Source organism: Pyxicephalus adspersus, chromosome 7 (assembly GCF_032062135.1).
Source record: "Pyxicephalus adspersus chromosome 7, UCB_Pads_2.0, whole genome shotgun sequence".
NCBI classification, from domain to species: Eukaryota; Metazoa; Chordata; class Amphibia; order Anura; family Pyxicephalidae; genus Pyxicephalus; species Pyxicephalus adspersus.
Genome location: NC_092864.1, coordinates 6,408,325 through 6,430,212, shown reverse-complemented (window position 1 = coordinate 6,430,212; position 21,888 = coordinate 6,408,325). Strand labels below are relative to the sequence as shown.

Below are 21,888 nucleotides of genomic sequence, written 5' to 3'. Positions count from 1 at the left end.
TCTCACTATAAAAGGTGACCATCCATTGCTTTGTCTTGTATATCCCAAATGTGTTTTTATTTCACCATAGCAGGACATGCATTGTGGATCTTCACACTAATCTAAAGTACATACATTAAACTACTTGTCTCTTCTACAATTGTCACATTTTAAGCCTTGTTGGGGAGGACTGTGAACAGGTTTGTGCTGGCCTAGTAAGACCTTTGTAGTGAATTACAAGAGCATACTTTTAAAGTATTTTCACTCATCTTAGTAAATGAGTTAAACATTCACTACAGTAATAAATCTGAGTCAATGGACCTGCATTGCTATAAGGTTTTTAAGCTGCTCATTTGGCAATGTAAATGTTTACTCTGCAAGAGATGATTCAATTAATTTAGTGAATTTGCTGTGAAACCTAATTGCTATTTGTTCAAGATTTTCTATGCTGGGATGATAGCAAGTCAAATAATCTACCGCAATGCTATTACCAAAAAGCTCATGGGACTGTTTTGTACAAATTGCAGGCCTAATAGAAGCATATAATTATTTTGTTGCAAGGAGGTTAAACCTGATCTGCACATCAAGTACAAATAGGTCTCTATTCTGTACATAACATAAAATATAAAGTTTTATAGAGACTCAGCCTGCTGGTCAAGATTTTCAAAGGATTCCCCAGATTGCTATAGATGACATTATATTGGGTTCCTAAATCAATAAAAGCTGACAATTATTATACCACATGGAGATAAAATAATATTAGAGATCTGGGCTTTAGTTGGAAATATTACATTGGCAACACTTCAATCAATGGAAAATGTATTATGTTGTAAAGGTCATAGAATATGGTGAATGAAGAAGTCCAAAGGTTTTTCTATCACATATTAGGTTTAAATAAATAATTTACCAATATTTTTGCCAATATAATAATAAAATAACTACACCCCCCCAGAAAGTATTGAGCAGTATAGCAGAAAATAAATAAAAAATGTTCCCCCTTCAGAAATGTTTAAGCCCCCCAATATTGTATGGAGTTTGGTTGATCTAAGCAAACATTTTACACGCTTCAGATTTATAAGTATTCCCTACATTGGCTCTTTATCCTCATAGTCTATACACAATGTGCTAATTATTTGTATATTTTATATTGACAAGCTTTGTATTATCTGATTGACAGACATAAACACTGCAGCTGTGCCACCGCCAGAAGACAATCAGCAACAACGTCTTCACCAAGTTTCACAAACTGTATCTGAGACTGACTCTGATATTGCAGAAACAGGTCTGTGTATTATACATTTATTATTCAGAGATCATTTGGCTTCTGCTGATAAGAAAAGCTGAAAGGATTTTGAAAGTAGGCTTGTTCAAACCACTCATGTTTCTAATTTTACTTTTAATCATTTTGAATGGCACCCCAACAAATGTCCAGAAGGCACCTCCATTGTAGTATGTGCATGATACATAAAGGGGTGCACTGCACCAAAAATCCAACAGAAACTAAAAATGAGTGCAACAGCAACATCTTAACTTCTGTGCAGCACGGGCTGAGTATTAATGTACCATTGCTTTTTAGCTCTCACATTTAAGTAATTTATAATATTATCTGATATCACCTTTACTACAATAGATACACATATCAATATTTAATGATAGCGCTCCTTTTCCTTTCTATCCTTTGCTTTCAAACAATTAATGTCTGATGATGTACATGAGTGATTTTTTTTGCATTACAAAAATTATATACCACAATGAAAGTTTTAACTTTTTATGTTTTTAAATTGTAGAAAAATAAATTTCTATTAACGTTTTCTTTTTTCCACACGTTATCCCTCTGTATTATTTTGTTTTTAAATGTAATTTTTGTGTTTTTCTGTCCAGCACATGAGCCAATATGGATTGTTGGGGAGATTGGGGGACCTTCTCGATGGATTCATGGGGAGAAGGTCACCGTGTATTGCTCAGTGTCTTATTGCTCTGAGGACACCAATGTGAAGTGGATGGTGAAACCGACGGATGGACCAGCAGAAGAAATATCCAGCAATGGAGGAGATTCCCGGACAGACTCCGGTTACTTGTTATCTAAGGATATAGAACAGGCTGATAGAGAAGGGCTGGTTAATATAACTTCATTACTGACATTTATACCATCTGTGTCCAAGCACCTGGGGGTGATAGTCAGCTGCACTGTCTCCTGTAATGGACAAACAGAGACCAAGGAATTTATACCCAGGTCTGTTCATGGTAAGACAACAATTGCCTATTTCTATCACCATGCTTGTGTTAATACTGTTGTATGGAAAAACTAATGTATTAATTGTCTGGGATATTGTTTGTAAATTGTAATTGCTCTATATAAACACCAATTCTTGACACAGAAGGGATCACTCAAGTCATTGGGTTTTGCTAATATTGTCTGGTCATATCTCCACCATGTTCCTATTCACTTCATCATCAATAAATGATAGTGATGATTGTAGTGTTAGGTGATTTGAAGTGTAATATACAATACACTTTTAATATAATGGGGGTTTGTGGCTCACAAAGTTTTTAAAGGCCCCACCAAAATATGGTCAAATTTAAAGCAACTCTGTCCAAGTACAAATACTGTTAAGCTTTTTACCTTTGTTAAAGTTTTATTTAAATATTCACTTTTCCAGGTGCCCATGCTGCCACCTCACAGTTCCAGTTTCTCTTCCCCTAAAGTCTGACACGAAACAGATATTTTGTGTGTGCCGATCTTGATGGTTCCCCGCAGCTCCCACTGGTCCCTCATGTTGACGTCATATTATTTTATGTATTCTACAATGACTTGAAGTCTGGAAGAGAAACCAGTGAGTACTTTGGGGAACCACCAAGATCTACACACCCGGAAGTGTCAGCCTAGGAACATGTGTATGTATATGTATAGGAACGTGGTATGTGGCAGAGTTTTGTGGGCTTCTAGAAAGGTGAGAAATTACACTGCTCTGTTACAGGTAACAACACCTTTAAGCATTGTTTCTTTAAATATTTTATCATTTTGGGGAGGGGTAAGATCATGTCATGTACAATTATATGACCTGAATGATATATTGTATTATACAATTCTATTGTTTTACATAATAATTTATTCAGGTGTATCAATGACATTGGCAGCAGGAGACTGCTATCCTAATTTTAGGTTATTATAGACCACTTCAAGCCAAAATATAGTTCTGTTTTGGGTTGTGCAGAAATGTTTTAGGGGCTCTATCATTTTTTATTGCAATTTGGTAGATGTGATGTCTCTCTAATTAGGGTGAATAAACCCTAACCCATTTATGACAGTGAATCTATGACAGTGATTTATTGCTGTCATTGCTGTCTGTGAGGACTGTGAGTCCCCGGCTTCCATTTCTTGTACAGAGATAACAAATACAAGAAGTGTGATGCAGAATGAAGATAAGACCGAACATGAAAGGTATTGGGTACAAACAAAGATCTAAACAGGGAACAGAAGTACACAGTCCATGGAACCAGGATAACATGCAGGTTCAGCTAATTTGTTTTTCTGAAATATATCAGATGGGATGATGGTTGCTGATGGTATTTACATTTTTGTATTTCTAATATTAGCAAAGCCACAAGTCCTGGAAGGTGTGAAGACAAGTCTGTGTGATACTGGGGATGTTCTTTGCTCTCTGAACCTCCAGATTTTTTACCCCAAACATATGAAGATCAGCTGGAAATCAGGAGAGAATCAGCTAAAGTCCAAAGAGGAATATAAAGAGAATAATGATCACACATATAATGGTCACAGTCATTGTACTGTCCCAAGATATCTCTTACAAGATCCAAAATTCACCGTCCACGTAACCTGGGGCCACAAATCTCTGGAGAAACCACAAACAGAAATCCTGTCCTGGAGGCACCCAGGTAAGAAATTCTTATTTCTAGATCCCAGAATGCTGATCATTCTGTGCAAATGAGATGGGGATATATTGCTTGGTTTTTATAAAAAATAACACAATAGTTGTATTGTTGAAATAGTTGTAACAATTGTATTGTTCTATAAAGGTCTCTCCTGGTGCCCGGTGATTGAGGAAGTTCCTATACCTCATGTACTATCAGAACAAAAGAATACTTTGCAGTACAACATCTCCCGATACTTCCCTGATGTTGTGACTGTTAGGTGGTACAGGAAGGAAAAAGGAGAGAAGTAATATAAGCCTCTATCACACAATGAGAAGTACCAGATACAAGACATCCAGCCCCAGAGACAGTCCGATCACACCTATTCCTGTACAGCCAGACTGCTATTCACACCATCTGTGATAGATGAAGATTCAGAAATCATGTGTACCATATCCCATCCCAGCCTGGAGAGACCGATAGAGAGAAGATCAGGACCACTACAGGTGCAGGGTGAGGGAACTCTCAATTATGGTCATTAAATGTAAATTGTAAATTCCCCATCTGTGTCCACCCCCCCCCCGGAAGCAAGGATTTTAACAAACTTTATTGCAGATTCTCTTTCTGTTTGGAAGAAAACTCTTTTGGTTTCCTGAATGGGCTGTCCGGGTCATTATTACCATATGGTGTACATTCAGTGCTCTGATGAGGAAACTTGCAGAGACTTCATCAATTTAGAATTAGTTAACACATGGGGAATATCTCTGAGTTCTCATCAGATATAAAAATGATAGCAGGGGATGCCTACAATATAACTTGTGTCCTAATGATGAGCAGACTAATGAGAAAATTACAAACCAATTACACAAACAGGAAATGACATTTCTGGGGGTATTTTATTCACTAACAGTGAACAGAACCTCCCAGGTTCCTATACTGCATTTAGTTTTTTACAGATTTTAGACATTTACAGGCGCAGAGTGAAATGGAAAAGCAAATTTCTTACTATTGTAGGTTTATCCATTATAAAAAGACACTTCTCATATGACAATGTAGTAAATGTTTTATATGACATTTATTAACTATTGTAAACCTTTTATGTCCTTCCAGCTAAACCAAAGGTGAAAAAAGCAATGAAACTATCCTTGGGTACCGGAGACGTGATATTCACACAGATACTGGAGAACTTCTACCCCAGTAAGGAATATTTCACTTTTTGTTTTGTTAGAATTTCCCTGGAAGCCAAACTTGGAGCTGTCAGTCCCGCCCCTGAGGATCGGTGAAGAAGCCACCACATACCACAAACCACCTACACACCACATACAGTGCACAGTAACAAAATACATTCCTGATGTTGTGAGAGTGACATGGCTTAGAAAGGAGATACAATCAGGAGAAATGTATCCTTTGTCTTCAGATGGGACATACAGAATTACTGATACTCCACTAGGCAAACAGAAAGACAAGCTGTATGGATATAATTCATCTGTGACCTTCTCCCCCTCTCTGGAGAGAGATGATGGTGTGGAATATATCTGCCGGGTGGAACATCCCAGCCTGGAGCAGCCAATAGAGAAGAGTACAGGAGATTTACACGTCAGTGGTAAGTATCACATACACTGCAATCAAAGCGGATATTTGAATAAATCTTGGTGTAGTGAAGCACTATTCCTGCCTTGTATTACTATGCATACATGTGTTTGTGTTATTACGTCCCCCTATATGTAGAGGGGTGATCTGTTGTACACAATGCAATATGAGATCTGGAGGGAATACATGTGTGCCCCATACCAAAAGTGAACAGAAATCACCATGTGAAGATGGAGGGTTGAATTCTCTGCAGCTCACTAAAATTCCCCCCACCAGTCCCTTTATTAATACAGATCATTGGTTTTAGACAGGGGCAGGTGTGTCAATCCAATGGGCATAGCAGGGGATACAGAAAGTTGGCACATTATGAATCTGGAGCTAGGTTTAAGGCAATCAGGGTAAGGAGCAGACTGGGGATTGCAAAGGAGACTTTAAGGGTGAAATGCCTCCATGAATGAAACATGCCACTTCATGTAGTGTTTTATCACAGTATTTCTTCTAATAGCAAAACCAAAACATAAAATGTTGAAAACAAATATATTTAAAAGCCATTTGAAAAGAGATACTCCATAGGATGCACTTTTTTTCCCAAAAAGTGAGGGGGAAAATGTCTGAGCGTCTTATAGAGCGAATATTGCAGGCCTGCTGCAGTACCTTCAGCGGCCACTGGGTTACAGCTGCACCATGCGTGTATGTGTGTGATGGCCTTTTTCCTATAAGATAATCCTACTTTAGGAATTTGATCTACCAGCTGATTGGGCATGTACAATGACATCACATTCAGCTGTTTATGCTCTGTCTGTGCACACATCTTTTTTTCAATGGGATTTTGATTCAGTGTGAGCTCCCGAGTGGGAGTGTCCTACAGACCTCGGAGATCAGCTGTGCCCCGCCCTCTTTGTACAGTGAGATAATCCCGCCCCTTCCTATACCAGCAGCATGAGAGCTCTGTCTGTGTCCATGCTGCTGTCATTATCCACAATTTATAAACCTTCATATCTCCCACACTGATTGTTGTAGAAACTTGAAGTGCACAGGGGACCGCAAAAGCTGATAATAAGCTTAATGTAAAATTTTAATAAACTTATATTTTCAGGTTATACATTGGGGATAATGACAGCAGCAGGGACACAGACACAGTGCTTATGCTGCTGATATACGAGGGGTAGGATTATCTCACAGTGCAAGATGAACTGCATAGTATAGTACTGGTTCAGAATATTTTTTGTGTTTTCCTCCTCTAAACTTAATTTTATCCTTTTGTCAGATATGTCTTATAAAATATGGTTTGTGTAAAATGTTAATTTTGAATTGTGGAGCATACTGAGTACATACTTATACATTTTTGTGAACAGTGCAAAAGAAAATTGGCCCATTTGGCAGCTATTATTCACACATTGGGCCTGATTTATTAGCTTTCCAAGGCTGGAGAGGATAGAATTTCATCAGTGAAGCTGGGTGATCCAGCAAACCTGAAACTGATCTTGTCCATAATTCAAAACAATTGCTAGAAAATAGGAAATTACCTTGAAGAAATCCATTCCTGGTTTGTTGGATCACCCAGCTTCACTGACAAAAGTGTATCCTCTCCAGCCTTAGAGAGCTTTAATAAATCAAACCCAATGACATTGTAGAATGTTGGGTAGAAGATGATTTAAAACAAGGTTTCTGGACACTGCAGCTGATTAGCCAACATGGCTGAACCGAAAGTTATTTTAGAATTATACCAATACACTAAGACAGTGGACTGAACAAATACAGACTTAGTAGAAACTTTGTGCAAGTAGTGTTGTCTATCAAATCACATTCTTTCATATTAAAAATAACTCCTGAATGCTTATTTTAGAGTAGTTGGGAGGGCAAACTTTATTAGTCTCTGTAAGTATTTGCTGTAGAAGCTCCTATCCTGTATTTCAGATAACTAGCTGTTTTTTGTGTGTTTTTGACAGCACCTGAATCACAGAATCCAGATATACAGGGTGATATGACTGCATCAGTGACCCCCAGCAATTTAAATCTTGGTGCACCTGTACCAGAATATCACCATTCACCTACACAAGATGTGTCCTATATGATGGTCTACCAACATAATCCTGGTGTTCCAGTTCAAGAGTTGTGCCATCCACCTCCAGAAGATGAGTCTGACATGATAGCTTACCAACATCATTCTGGTGTTCCAGATCCAGAGTTGTACCATCCACTTCCAGAAGATGATATGATGGATTGGGAAAAATTAGTTCAAGAGTTGTACCATCCACCTCCAGAAGATAATATGATGAATTTTTACCACTGAAGTTTTACCACGAGTCTTGCCTCCACATCATTGATTAGATAAAAAAACAAAAATTATTTTTGACTAGTCTGTAGATTACCCAAATTACAATTAGGTTCTTTAGCGACATATGGAGTCTCCTAGCTTACATTTAATTATCAAAAAATTGCAAAGTTTTATGGGCAGTCAATTTGGAACCTGGAACTTCTTGGCCACAAAAAAATTACTGGCAATCTCTGTTGAAGAATATTGGAGTCAAATTGTATTTTTTAGCTATTTCTATTATTTTTGCAAGTAAGCCAAATCACTGGTAAACACAGGCAGACAGGCATTTTCATGAGGGATAAGTACTAATGCAAAAATTTTTTAAAATTATACCGTACAGCTTGGATATGGCTGGTAATCACATACCAGGGGTGCTATACATCCGCAGCTGGGCTTTCTAGGTGGATACCCAAACAGCCCACAACTTCTGTGTGCAAGACCAGTACTTTTTTTGGAGGGGGGGGAACGTTTTGTAAAGATTATTGTAATATAAAAACCAAAGAAAAAAAATGGAAATGCTAAACCTGTGTTAGAAACATGTATTCAGTATCAGTATTCTCCATAAGCTAAATGGCCCAGGCTGGGTCTGACAATCCCAACATGTCTTGTTTGTTGTAAGAGGGGTAAACGCAAGTGAGTATAACTTTTTTTGGCTTTGGAGAATTATTGTTCACCCTTTTTGATGAAATTTTTGCTGTGCAAAAATTCACGTATAACACAAATTTGTTTTTTAACCCCCCCTAGCATTCTAATTCTGTCAGTTTTTTGATGCAAAAAGTGATCCTGTTTTTTTGCATAGAAATTTTTGTCTGCCTGTAATTCTTAGGATTAACTCCAGGGTATAATAATTATATTTATTTATTATATTATAATCATAAATTATAATATAGTACATATTTATAACACATATTAATAAAAAAATGAAATGATAGACACAACAGTGTAATTTATCAAAAAAAAAATTTTATCAAAAATTTGAAACTGAAATTTTCAAAACAAGGGTGCAATAATATTGATAAATAATAAGATAAATTAAATGCAGATTTTAGAAAAAAAATATTTACATTTTTAGTAAACATCCGGGGTGTGGTAGATTTTGAAGCAGGGTGCTGCACAAAGCCCAACATCACAGTCAGGACAGTAGAACCTGGTTTCCTTGCGTTTCTTCCTTCCTCTGTCATTGGCCTTTGAGCAGCAAACCATGCACATCCTTGTAAGTGCCGCCTTTTTCTGGGTTAGTGGGATGTATTCAGTGAAGTGACGACCGGTCAGGCCTTCTGGGTTGACAATGGTGGAAGCACGACGTCCAGGTCTATTCATAGCCACTGATGGTGTATGGTGGTTCTTGACTATAGATTCAGAAACTTGCAAAATAAAGTCTGAATGATTCACAGGCCTCTAATTTTTTTTTGTACAGACTGTAGGCATTCCATAGGCACTGCTCAACTAGATGCCTGAAAATCTTCTTTTAGTACTTCCTTTGCTGTTTCCTCATCACTGGATAGAATGTCATGGCTTGGTCAGCTATGTCGACACCTCCCATGGTGTTATTGTAGTCAATCACCACCTGTGGCTTCACCACTTCTTTCCTACATTTTGTGTGTACCAGAACGGTGGAGGCATCATGGGCAGTACTCATCAGGCACACATATTTCTTGTCACGCCATCTTAGGGCCATCATTTTGCCTTTCTGCCAGGCAACAATTTCTCCTATCTTCAGCTTCCCTTTTGCAAACAGTGCTGGCCGGTTGCGCCGGTTAGCCCTAACGGTTCCATACGCATCTGTTCCGTGTTGCAGAAGGAACTCATAAAGCTCAGGAGAGGTGTAGAAATTGTCAGTTATGACACAATAGCCCTGGCCTAGCAATGGCTCAATGAGGGATAGCACTGAAGATGTTGCCAATCCATAATGGCTGTATCTGGGGTTGAACTGTGTTCCTTTTCCAGTGTACAGTACCGTATTCCAGATGTAGCCAGATGAGGATTCTCACAGCATATAGGTCTTCAGGCCAAATCGTGCCCTCTTTGAGGCAATGTACTGCACCCAGCTGAGCCTCCCCTTGCAAGCCATTAGACTTTCGTCAATGCTGACATCTCTTTCTGGCACATAGGTTTGCTGGAAATTTTGTAGAATAATCTGAGATACTTTCCAAAGTTTCTTGAGTTTTGGTGCAGGATGGGTAGTCTCATCAAATTCTTCATTGTTTGCGAAGCGCAGGTACTTCATGATGAGGGAAAATCGGTATTCTGGCATGACTGTACCAAAGAATGGAGTGGCAACCATTTTGTTCTTGGACCAGTACCACTTCTGCACGGGTTTGCCCATAACTCCCTGCAAGATCACCACGCCCAAAAACAGCCAAATGTCATCCTTAGTCACAGGTTCCCACTTTCTGCTTCTTACAAACCTCAGGTGTGGAGCACCTTGTTGTCCAGCGTACTTGCATAAAACAAAATAAAAAATGTATTTTAGGATATGTTCTTTTATAGTGTGAAGCTGGCAAGTAATATGATAACAAACACAGAGCAGCATATATAGGTTTGCATAAAAAAAAATTAGCAAAACATTTAAAAAGTTAGCAAACACAGAGCAGCACACTTGTTGGCAAAAAAAAATAGCAAAAAATTTCAAAAAATTAGCAAATACAATAGCGGCTTACCTGTTTGTCTCCGCAACAGTTTTTTTGATAACTTCATCGGTCAAAAACAACCTCAGGTATGCCAGGGGGTCGTCGCATTCAGCCTGAATTTTCATCCCAGGTGCATCAGTAAATGGAAATCTTGGTGTTGCCTGGTTCGCATCAAGGTCAATAGGACACCATGTGCGCACAGGTTCAGAATCGCCGCTCAGTTCACTTTCGCTGTACGATGACAAATTTCCTGGTGAATCACTGTCGCTTGATTCCACAAGGGACTCCAAATCGCTATAGCTGCTTTCAAATGCCTCCAAAACGGCGCTTGCGCTGGCAAGATGTCATTTGGATGCCATGCGTCCTCCAGCAAACAGTCAGGAACAATCAAGGTCAAAGACAAAGTGATGAAATGATACATTCAGGAAGTGATATATAAGTGATCAAAAGGTCAGATCAAGGGCAGGGATAATACTGGGCAAAATGTAAATCAGGGCACTGGGCAATAATGCTTGGTGCACTAAAATGTGTATTTGTACTTTTATTGTGTGTTTTGTGGTATATTTCACTGTAAAAATTTTTTTAAAGCAGATTACATAGATTGCTTTTTTTCGACACCCCGAGTCACACTCGGGATTACCGCTAGGGGGGTTAATAGACGGAAAGTTAAAAAGTAAATCTGGACTGGGAGACTGGCAAAATATGGGTAAATGGTGACCAAATCACCTGACACAAAATGTACAAATTATTATCTTGAATTTATAAAATGCCAAAATATTACTCTACGCTACTATACTTTAAAAGTCCATAGTTACGAGCATCACTAACTGTCTCTCAAGGGGCTCAGAATCTAATGTTTCTACCATAGACATATGTATTTAACACCATCTAAGGGCAATTTTGAGGACGTCAATTAACCAAACTGCATGTTTTTGGAATGTGGGAGGAAACTGGAGTACCCAGAAGAAAACCCATGAAAACACAGGGAGAACCTGCAAACTCCATGCAGAAAGTTTCCTGGCTGAGACTCAAACCTGGGAGCCAGCTCTGCAAAGGAAAGAGTAGTGGCCACTAAGCCAATAAAAATAGCCCAAAGCCACTGCCACTAAAGAATATTGTATATTATAATCTTTTATAAAAGCATATCCTTTGAATGTCTTTTTATGATGTCTGTATATAATAAACAATGTAACTAGTTTTTAACCTCCTTGCCGTTAAGCCCGACCTTCGTACGGGCAAAAGAAAATGGCTACGATGGTTAACCCCGAGTTTTTTCCCATCCTTACTTACCTGGTCTTATGTGCTCATCCAGCGTTGTGTTCGTGTTCCAGCGTCGTCCTCCGTCGATCTCCCCCTCCAGCGTCGGGTGCCTTCGTCGGGTGCCAGCGGGACCGGTAAGAAGCCGGCCGGCATCTTACCTGGTCCCACTGATCGTCCACGTCCTTCTTCTTCCAGCGCTGGATGATCTCTGAAACGAGAACCCGTCCGGCCGAGAAAAAAAAAACGGACGGCTCCTCCCTGCGTGCATGATGACGTCGGCGCGTGTGCGGGAAATTCAAATTGAAACTCATTCATTCATTTTGTATTGGATTCAATACAAGCTCCTGTATCCAATCCAATACAAAATAATTCATGGAATGGATTTCTTCAATGTCATTTGCTATTTGCTAGCAAATACTTTGAATCCATCCCAGGTTTGTTGGATCACCCAGCTTCACTGGTGAAAGTGTATTATCCCCAGCCTTGGAGAGCTTTAATAAATCAGGGCCAATGTCTTACCCTTTATTTAATGATGGTCAGGTGACCATAATCTTAGTGTAAGGCCCTGATGCAGCACCAGTGCCCACCAAAGGCCAATCCCCAAATCTAACCAAGTACTGTTCATGTGAAGTAAGGCCCTGCTTAACCTCGGGAGGCTAGTTGCACCATCCCAGCTCCCTCCTACTCCTGGTTCCCCGGCAAGACTTCTGTGCACAAGGGATGACGTTTGGGGAAGCGTCAGGTCAGACAGGCCAGGGTCAGTAACCAGGTGATCCATAAATATGACACCGTACAGGAGAGTCAAGAAGAAGCAAGTTCAGGAAGCAGACCTAGAAGTCATACAAAGGTACATGGTAGTGTATAGAAGAGGGGGTCCAGTGGAGTCATGTGTATACAAGATATGTACAATTCCTCGAGTGGGATGATTGCCAACCCTGGTAGTATAATCAACAGAACAAAACAGAGGGGGCAAAAGAGGGTTTTTGAGGCAATTTCAATTATATTCAATAATCAATATACAAACAATAATCAGAATGGTTCTGCCTTATAGGCAGAAAAAATTGATACAAGACCTTCTCAATTTTGGTCCTATTAATATTTTATATAATAGCAAGACTGGACATTTATCATCTACTGTACAAGTATTTAGTCATCATCAGAAATAAACTTAGCGAAGATGACTGTATGCGATGGAACAGTCAACAGGTGCTCGCAGCTTTGTTACCCGACGCGTTTCACCTACATTAGGTTTCTTCAGGGGTAGCTGTGTGCCTTAGCATGTATATTCTGAGTGCATTAAAAAAAAGATACATTTTAAGTCTAACATAACAGTATATTGCTAGTATAAACAGTCAATATATATGAGATACATTGTGAAGATTTTAGAAAAAATTGTACAAAGATAACCTAGTCATGATGGTGCAATTATAAGTGTTAAGAAATGTCACTTACATTGGCTTGGATAAGGAGTATTATGAAGTAGATGAATTGTGTTAAATGGAGATACAATTGTCATTAATTGCTGTATATATAACGGAATAGATATATGTTAGATTGGTACTATGTTATTAATTTTGAGAAGAAAGGAATTCTTTAATGAAAAAAAAAGTTACCTGGTCTCAGGAGTATGTCAAATGAGGAGAGATGAGGGTCGCCTATATGGCCTTCAAGGGTATTGGTAAGTAAAGAGATCCCACAATAATGGAGTCTAAAATAAATGTTAAAAAAAGTTCTAGATAGTATATAATTATATTAATAGTCAATATAAGTATTGACCCAGTATAATCTATAATGCATTGACTATAATTTCCATTGATATTTAAATTAGAGTACTAATTATTGACTAATACTGAAGTAAGACATATAAAAAAGTAAATAGTAAGTACTGTTGGGTGTGCAGTAAATCTAAGAGAGCATAATTAGGGGCATTAATGAAGGTAAAGGTACATACCCAATGAATGTCACCAACTCGATAAAGGGTGCTGCAGCAGCAGTGTACTCCTGACGATACGGTGCACGCCCCAGGGGATTCCGGAGCCCGCTTTTAAACCATGCAGGCATCAGTGTTCCGGGTCTCCCTGTGACGTCAAAATGTCTGGGACTCAATGAGTCTCATCCATTGTCCGGGCAATGCATCAATCCCATCCCGTGAGCATCATAGCAATGACCACGGGAAGGAATTAACACAGTCGGGTTTCCTGCCCCCACCACCCAACTTCATTGCAGATTAGAGGGCCACTAGTTGCGGCCAATCCATGATGGGTGCCTGTATAAAAGTGCTGCACCAATGGGGAGATAGCAGAGCCAGCCAATATGGCTCCACAGGGTATGCATCGGGACATTGGTTGGGGGAATGGACATACCTAAGGCATAAACATAAATACTGTTTAAAGCAAAAGTGTGAAATGAAAGGGAATGTAAAAATAAAAATAAATATAGAAATTCTGTAACCTAATACAAGAATAAACAGTATATATGTCTAGTGGTTTTTAAGTAAATGTATCTCAAATATAAATTATGTGAATACAATTTGAGGTAAATGTTGTAATATAAGTTCAGTTTTATTACAGTACCATTTAAAATATTATCAGTTGCATTTGATATATACATTTAATATATACAAACATTATATCCAGATCAAATAATTCAAATATGACAATTGGAGATAAGCGAATCGAAGCTGACCAAGTGGAATTCGATCCAAATTTCAGAAAAAAATCAATCTGCAACGAATCCGAATTTCCTCACAATTCGAGGCAAATGGCGACTACACGTGTGAGGACATGGGGCAAGGAAATCTGGGAAGGCGGGATAATGCCATGCATGCAGCCAATCAGCAGCCAGCCAGCCCTGTGACGACACAGCCCTATAAATAGCCTCTTGCCATCTTGGATTAAGACACTTTACAGCGTTCTGAGTGCAGGGAGAGACATATGCAGGCGCTAGGGGGAGTGATAGGAAAAACCTAATAGGATAGGAAAAACTCAAAAAACGATTTGCAAGTGCAGAGAAAGAATAAGAAGGAATCATTTCACAGCATCTTAGTGAAGGCAGAGACATCAGAAGGCGCTAAGGACAGTGCTAGAAAAGCAATTTAAAAGTGCAGGGAAAGATTATTTGGGGATCCAGATAGCCAATATACAGCTCTGTCATTCCAGCAATTTAAATTTCCAGAAAAATACGCACTTCACTGTTGCGGTTATTTGTGCTGAAAGCATTTAGTGGCCTATTTCAGTACAAAAAGAAAAATATATACGCAGTTCACTGTTGCAATTATTTGTGGTGAAAGCGTTTAGTGGCCTATTTCTGTACAAAAAAAAATATATACATCGCTTTTAGGTGTGTTTTAATTTGCTTTTAATTTATTTAGTTCAAGTAAAAGTAAGTCAGACAGAGAAGTGGCAGGTCATGCACAGAGGAGTGGCAAAGTAAGGGGCGTGTCAGCAGGAGTCTCAGTGAGAGGCCTGAGCTCCCGGTGTCATCTAGCGGTCCTATCTTGACCATCTTAACCCAGCGATTCTTGATTGGTTAACTCGGTCATCCACTTCATCCTAAGTGACATCAAACACCCCCAGCCAACAGTCGGTGAGTTCGTCAGACACAACCCTTAGTTGGTACGTCCCGGGAGCAGGCCCTGTGCCCTCACCTGTCCTCAACCTGCCTCTGTCCTTTGATGTTCCCTCAGCCACAGAAGTATTGTATGCTGTGGGCTCAGCACCACTATTCAGCGAGGACGAGCTAGTGGAGGGCAGTCAGCAGCTACTGCACAGCCAAGATCTGGAGGAGACATCTGCCGCTGCCTCCGCTAGGCAGGCAAGCAGTGATGAGGAGAGTGGCGTGGAAGGTGGTGTTGTGAGTGGTCAGGCTTCTGACCTAGAGACCGTTGAGGAGGACATCAGTGACCTGCATACGCTACTCGATGATGATGGAGCCGATCGCACTTGGAAGCCGGGTGAAGAAGCGGCTTCATCATCATCATCAGTGTGAAGAATGTTGCAGCTTTCCCTTGAGGCAGTGGCTGAGCCTGCAAGGTGGTAGCATGGCTGGTAGTCAGCAGGGTGGCAGCAGTGTAAGGTCGGGAGCCAAACATGCCTGGGGTAGACCACATGCTTCGCAGCAGTCTACCTGCTTGGGAAGTAGTGGTGCAGGGGTTCGGGGAGGCAGCGGCGGTAGCAGTCAGTGTGTAGTGTTGGGTTGAAAAATTACCTAGTCGGCGGTGTGGCAGTTTTTTGTTAAGCCGCCTGAGGAGGGTAACATGGCCATATGTAGAATATGTGGGCAGATGGTGAAGCATGGTCAGGGTAACAATGTTGGCACCACAGCCCTGCGTCAAGGTATGCAGCGTCACCATAAAGTAGCCTGGGAGAACCGTGGCTCCCATGTGGTGGTCCAGCCTGCCGCAGCAACCGCTGCATCACCCTGTGATACGCACCGGCTTTCAAGCAGTCGAGGCTCCACCACCTCAGACGAAGGGAGCTGTATGTCATTTCCATCTTCTGCTGGTCCAAATGCGCCTGCATTCACCGAAGCGATTGCGAAGAGACAACAGTATTCTTGCACTCATCCAATGAGGCAGAAGCTGAATAAGCTCCTGTCCAAGTTGATGGTGCTGCAGTCCTTCACTTTCCAACTGGTGGACTCTGCACCTTTCAGAGAACTGGCTTGTGACGAGCCGTGGTGGAGAGTCTCAAGCCGTCATTTCTTTCCGAAAAAGCAAGTACCAGCCCTGCATTTTCCTTAGACTATTTGTAGTGAACCTCTCGTCATATTTACAAGACACCATACAACTACTTGAAATCCTTGAGGGACTAGAAGTACCCCCCAATTCCACTCTTGTCACCATCAACATGGAGGCTCTCTATAACTGTATCCCCCATCTATTGGGTCTAGAATCGATAAACCTATGTTATGATGATGAGACGTTGAGGTATTATGTAGAACTATTAGACTTCTTGTCTTAGGGTGACAATGCGGATTCTCCATAGATCAGCTTTGGACAGGAAGTTTTGTTACCGGAGGAATTACAGATCTGAGAAAGACAGAACAAAGAAAATAAAGACAGCCTTTTGGGGGGTGTATAGGTATGTGTACTAGTTACAAACTAAACAAAAATATTAATAATTCTGTTTATTATTACAATGTGTCTGTTGAGCAGAGCAGGAAATGATCCCCTTTTATCAGATATATTGATTAATTTCATAAAAGGACTTTCAAAGGTTCAATGTCCTTTGCAGAAAAATGGAGAATAAAAAAACTTCTCCATATGAAGCATCCTTAAGGTAAACATAACGATAAGTAGTCAGCAGGGAATATAAAGCTGGTGATCATATAGCTCAGTTTTTTGGAAAGCTGTACACGGTTTATGGATTTGTATTTGCATTAAAGCTTTTTTCCTATACAAGTCAATGGGATGGCATAAGCAGCTTGCAGCAGCTTAGGGGAAAGTCAGAGGTAAGCAGAACTTTTGAAGGCTAAAAGAAGGAACCTAATCTGATTTCATATACAAACTAAATGTGAACTTTGTGGTCTGTTATGACGTCACTTAAAATGTGTAAATGTGCAGAATTTTGTATATTACTATGCTTTATGCTAACCCAACCTATTTATCTACAATTAATGCCATGAACAATAAAAAGCTTTTTTTTTTCATGCGACACATCTCAATGCACATCATGTACAATATGACATGCTGCACTTACATGCATTGAGCCTCTTGTAGTTGTGTATTGGAGTGCAGTTCTAAGTGTCAGAGAATATTCACAATAAATAAGTAAACACAGTCTGATATGAAACAATAGAAACACAAAAATCTCACCATGGCCTAGCTTCTCCCTCCACATACTGTCTAGTCAAGTGGTGCAGGGAGTTTAAACATAGCCGGTGTTGGGGCCCTATAAAGCGTCTATTGGAGCCCTCAACTCCTAAAGAGGAGATTTTGTAGTACAATAAAGGTGGAAAGTTCACTGAAATGGAGAAAGTGATCTTCCTAAGAAAAGTGAGTGTAAAATTGCCCCACGAAGGAAGGCGATCAATAGGCTAATCACCATTCTGATGTCCCAAGTGATACCTGAGCGAGATGAGGGTGAATGTCACAGGGTGCAATGAATAGTCTGCAGTGTCCCTGACCAGAGTCCAGTTAGTCCCCACAGTGCCGCTGGTCCCACAGACTCTGTCCCTTGTACTCCCCCCTCTATATTCCAATAGTCTCTCTGACATAGTACAGGGGGTGCGGGGTTACCTCTCCTGTCACCACAGTGGGCACTGTCAAGTGGGCGTGGCATGGGTGGGTGTGGCTAAAGTAAATAGCTAGAAATAGATCTATACACCTCTATGTTTAATACAGACCCCAGTGCTGGTGAGCAGAGCAGTGCTAAAAACTAGGAAGATGGTAATGTTTAATCTCATGCAAGCTTACATCTTTAAGTTTCTTTTTTAATCATTATAAAAAGACCTGGTGGCTGGTTGCCCTCGCACAGCTAATGCTAAATATTGGGTCAGTATAAAAAGACACGAAAGTCTCATATAGTTTTATTCCCCAAAGCCAACATCAGCTGGTTGGCTCCAAACATAAATTCATCAACACCACTGCTTCCAGCTGTTCAAATAGATAAAGAAAACAAATCATATGATTTATACAGCCTTGCACTTATCAACGATACTTCAGATAATAGAGACTTTAGTTAACATAGTTATGAATATATGGAATAAGTTATTGTTATAGTTGCATCAAAATGACAGAGCTACTAGTATATTTAAAGAGGGATGTCAAGGGATTGTGTTATATATAAATGTATATATATTATCTTTCAACATAATTAATATATATTATATAATTTTTGATAATATTATTTTTTAGGCTCTTTAATTAATGAACTTATGGTCAATGAGGTCAAAGGTCAAATACGAGTATACAAACACTGCAGGAGGTATAATATGTTAAAGAAAATCTAAAACTAAAAAGGAACTGAACTGTTCTAAACGTTCTATGCATTTAAATGCGTCATCCAAAAGGTAGCAAAAAAGTTGAAAATCCAGGTGACATGGATAGTAGTGGAGGACAATGAAGGGAATGTGACGGTAACAGATCATCATAGAGTAAAGAAGGAGGCGAGTCACCCCCCGTCCCTACACACACACACACACAATTTTGAGGTGGAGCGTTTGCCCATTAAATCCTGGAACTCAGAGATGTATGAAGTGTGACCCAGTGATAAATAAAGAATCCAGTGATGCAGGTCACACAAGAGTTGGCTGTATCTGTAGGCTGTATCTGTGTCAGCCATAATAGAAAAAGGGGCAAAAATGATCTGCCAGGTAACACACCCCAATCTGGAGAGACCCCTGGAAAAGAAGATGGGGGAGATCACAATGAAAGGTATTATCTTCATATAATACTTGATGTGTAAGAAATATCTTCCAACAAAATTACACTGAGAATCATGCATCCTTTTTTCCGATGGCACTCTACTTCAGTGTTTCTCAATCTTTTTATCATGTGCAAACCTCTTGAAATAATTTTCAGGTCTTCAAAGTAACTTCAGTACATTAATGTGGCAGTCAGTGGGAAGAATACTACTTACATTGCTGGCCATCATCGGTGTCACCTAAACTGACCTGAGAGGTACAAACTGCTCTTTGCTTAAGGATACCCTAAAAAGAAACACATCTCTAGTTGTCTTCATTTGCACAGGAATATGAACTTGATCATTTGATCAGTTATTGATTCTCCTAACTAACTCATTATATTCGCCAGACGCTTGTTTTGGTATGCAGGCTGGGTAAGCAGGAAACTGGGGGGCAGTGAGAGTGCCCCTCCTTTGTACCACACTAGGCCTTATATCCAGAAGGCCTTTGATAAGGATGTGGGGATTTGTTGGGTTGAGCTTATTGTGGAATCTAGAAGTTGTCAACCATAGACACCATTTTAGCATTCGATCATGATGTGTTCTCCAGTGACCTCAAGGTGTCTTATCTCTCTTGCACGCCAGCTGTGTCTGACGTTCACTGCTTCTTTCAGTTGTTGCATAGGCATGTTCATAGCTTCACATATGCTGTCTATCCATCTGAACCTCTGCCGTCCTCCTCTTCTTTTGCCTTCAATTTTTCAAAGCTTTTTGGATTTCTCTATAGAATCCAGACCAAAATATTTGAGTTTTATTGTCAGTATCAACCCTTGTAGTGAACACTCTGGTCTTATTTCTTTAAGTATTGACTAGTTAGATCTTCTAGCAGTCCTGTTACTACTTGGGAAGACCATAGCTTTAACGATCCTGATCTTTGTTGGTAACGTGACATCTCTATCCTGTAGTATCCTGCCCAAATTTGTCACAGCTTTCCTCCCAAGCAATAAGCATTTAGAAATATTAGAGCAGTTGAAATATTTCCTTTATGCAGAAAATTCTGCTCTAGAATCCTATTTGATCTCTTTGGAAAAGGTGAATCAGCCAATCTGAAACCTGACCATTCCCTACAGCAAATATCAGGGATCCCAATACCTAGCTGTTAGGAGATTTGTATCTGGCAGCCGATCCTGGTCTGTAAGCCACTGCAATATAGTGCTCTCTGTTTATCCTCCCCAAAGGCATTGCAGGAGCAATAGAGATCAAGCAGTTAGCTGCCTGTCCTCTGCTTTGCAACTTGCTGCATCCCCAGATTCCCTTTAGCTGTGCATGTGTCTATCTCAGCATCCCCAGCACATATATCCAGGCCGTGTGCAGGTAATGGGAATTTGAGTGTACGTAATACAGCCAATGAGCACATTAGTGCCTGAGTACAATCCTGCCCTGACCTTGGCTACAGCTCTCAGCTCCCAGACACTAGTTGCCTGTTGTATAATTCTGCCTGACTGTCCTACTAGTGGTATGTCTGTTTGTTTGGAATATCTGCTGCTGACTATTACCTGACCCTGTAATTGTTTGCTGCCTGGACCGGCTGTTGCCTGTAACCCCAACTCTGCTTTGTCTTTACCGTTGGATACCTAGTTTGGTTGAATACCATTGTATGACCAACAAAACAAAACCGAGGGGACAAAAGAGGGTTTTTGAGGCAATTTCAATTATATTCAATAATCAATTTACAAACAATAATCAGTATGGTTCCGCCTTATAGGCAGAAAAAATTGATACAAGACCTCAATTTTGGTCCCGTAATTTTTTTAAATAATAGCAAGACTAGACATTTATCACCTACTTTACAAGTACTTAGTCATCATCAGAAATAAATTTAGCGAAGACGGCTGTATGCCGACGCAAAATAAGTGATAGTGAGAATATAGTTGAGCAGTGATAGTATGAATGCATTGTAGGCTGGATACATCGGGTTGTTGGTATTGATGACTCGTTTCTAGACCCAATAGATCGTTTCTAGACCCAATAGATGGGGGATACAGTTATAGAGAGCCTCCATGTTGATGGTGACAAGAGTGGAATTGGGGGGTACTTCTAGTCCCTCAAGGATTTCAAGTAGTTGTATGGTGTCTTGTAAATATGACGAGAGGTTCACTACAAATGGTCTAAGGAAAATGCAGGGCTGGTACTTGCTTTTTCAGAAAGAAATGACGGCTTGAGACTCTCCACCACGGCTCGTCACAAGCCATCAGTTCTCTGAAAGGTGCAGAGTCCGCCACTTGGAAAGTGAAGGACTGCAGCACCATCAACTTGGACAGGAGCTTATTCAGCTTCTGCCTCGTTGGATGAGTGCAAGCATACTGTTGTCTCTTCGCAATCGCTTCGGTGAATGCAGGCGCATTTGGACCAGCAGAAGATGGAAATGACATACAGCTCCCTTTGTCTGAGGTGGTGGAGCCTCGACTGCTTGAAAGCCGGAGCGTACCACAGGGTGATGCAGCGGTTGCTGCGGCAGGCTGGACCACCACATCGGAGCCACGGTTCTCCCAGGCTACTTTATGGTGACGCTGCATACGTTGACGCAGGGCTGTGGTGCCAACATTGTTACCCTGACCATGCTTCACCATCTGCCCACATATTCTACATATGGCCATGTTAACCTTCTCAGGCGGCTTAACAAAAAACTGCCACACCGCCGACTAGGTAATTTTTCCACCCAACACTACACACTGACTTCTACCGCCACTGCCTCCCCGAACCCCTGCACCACTACTTCCCAAGCAGGTAGACTGCTGCGAAGCATGTGGTCTACCCCAGGCATGTTTGGCTCCCGACCTTACACTGCTGCCACCCTGCTGACTACCAGCCATGCTACCACCTTGCAGGCTCAGCC

At 40.4% G+C, this 21,888-nt stretch overlaps 2 protein-coding genes across 2 annotated transcripts in view; one reads left to right on the top strand and one right to left on the bottom strand.

Annotated features, from left to right (window-relative positions):
* The window catches only part of LOC140334636 (uncharacterized), a 17,640-nt gene extending 12,590 nt beyond the window's left edge, over positions 1-5,050 (top strand). Inside the window, exons 8-12 of the mRNA XM_072416875.1 lie at positions 1,157-1,261; positions 1,861-2,223; positions 3,577-3,876; positions 4,018-4,365; positions 4,963-5,050. Of these exons, the coding sequence (XP_072272976.1) occupies positions 1,157-1,261; positions 1,861-2,223; positions 3,577-3,876; positions 4,018-4,163 (914 nt within the window). The 3' untranslated portion in view covers positions 4,164-4,365; positions 4,963-5,050. The remainder of the gene's footprint in view (positions 1-1,156; positions 1,262-1,860; positions 2,224-3,576; positions 3,877-4,017; positions 4,366-4,962) is intronic.
* LOC140334711 (uncharacterized) overlaps positions 1-21,888 on the bottom strand; it is a 62,295-nt gene that overhangs the window by 22,416 nt on the left and 17,991 nt on the right. The window lies entirely within an intron of this gene.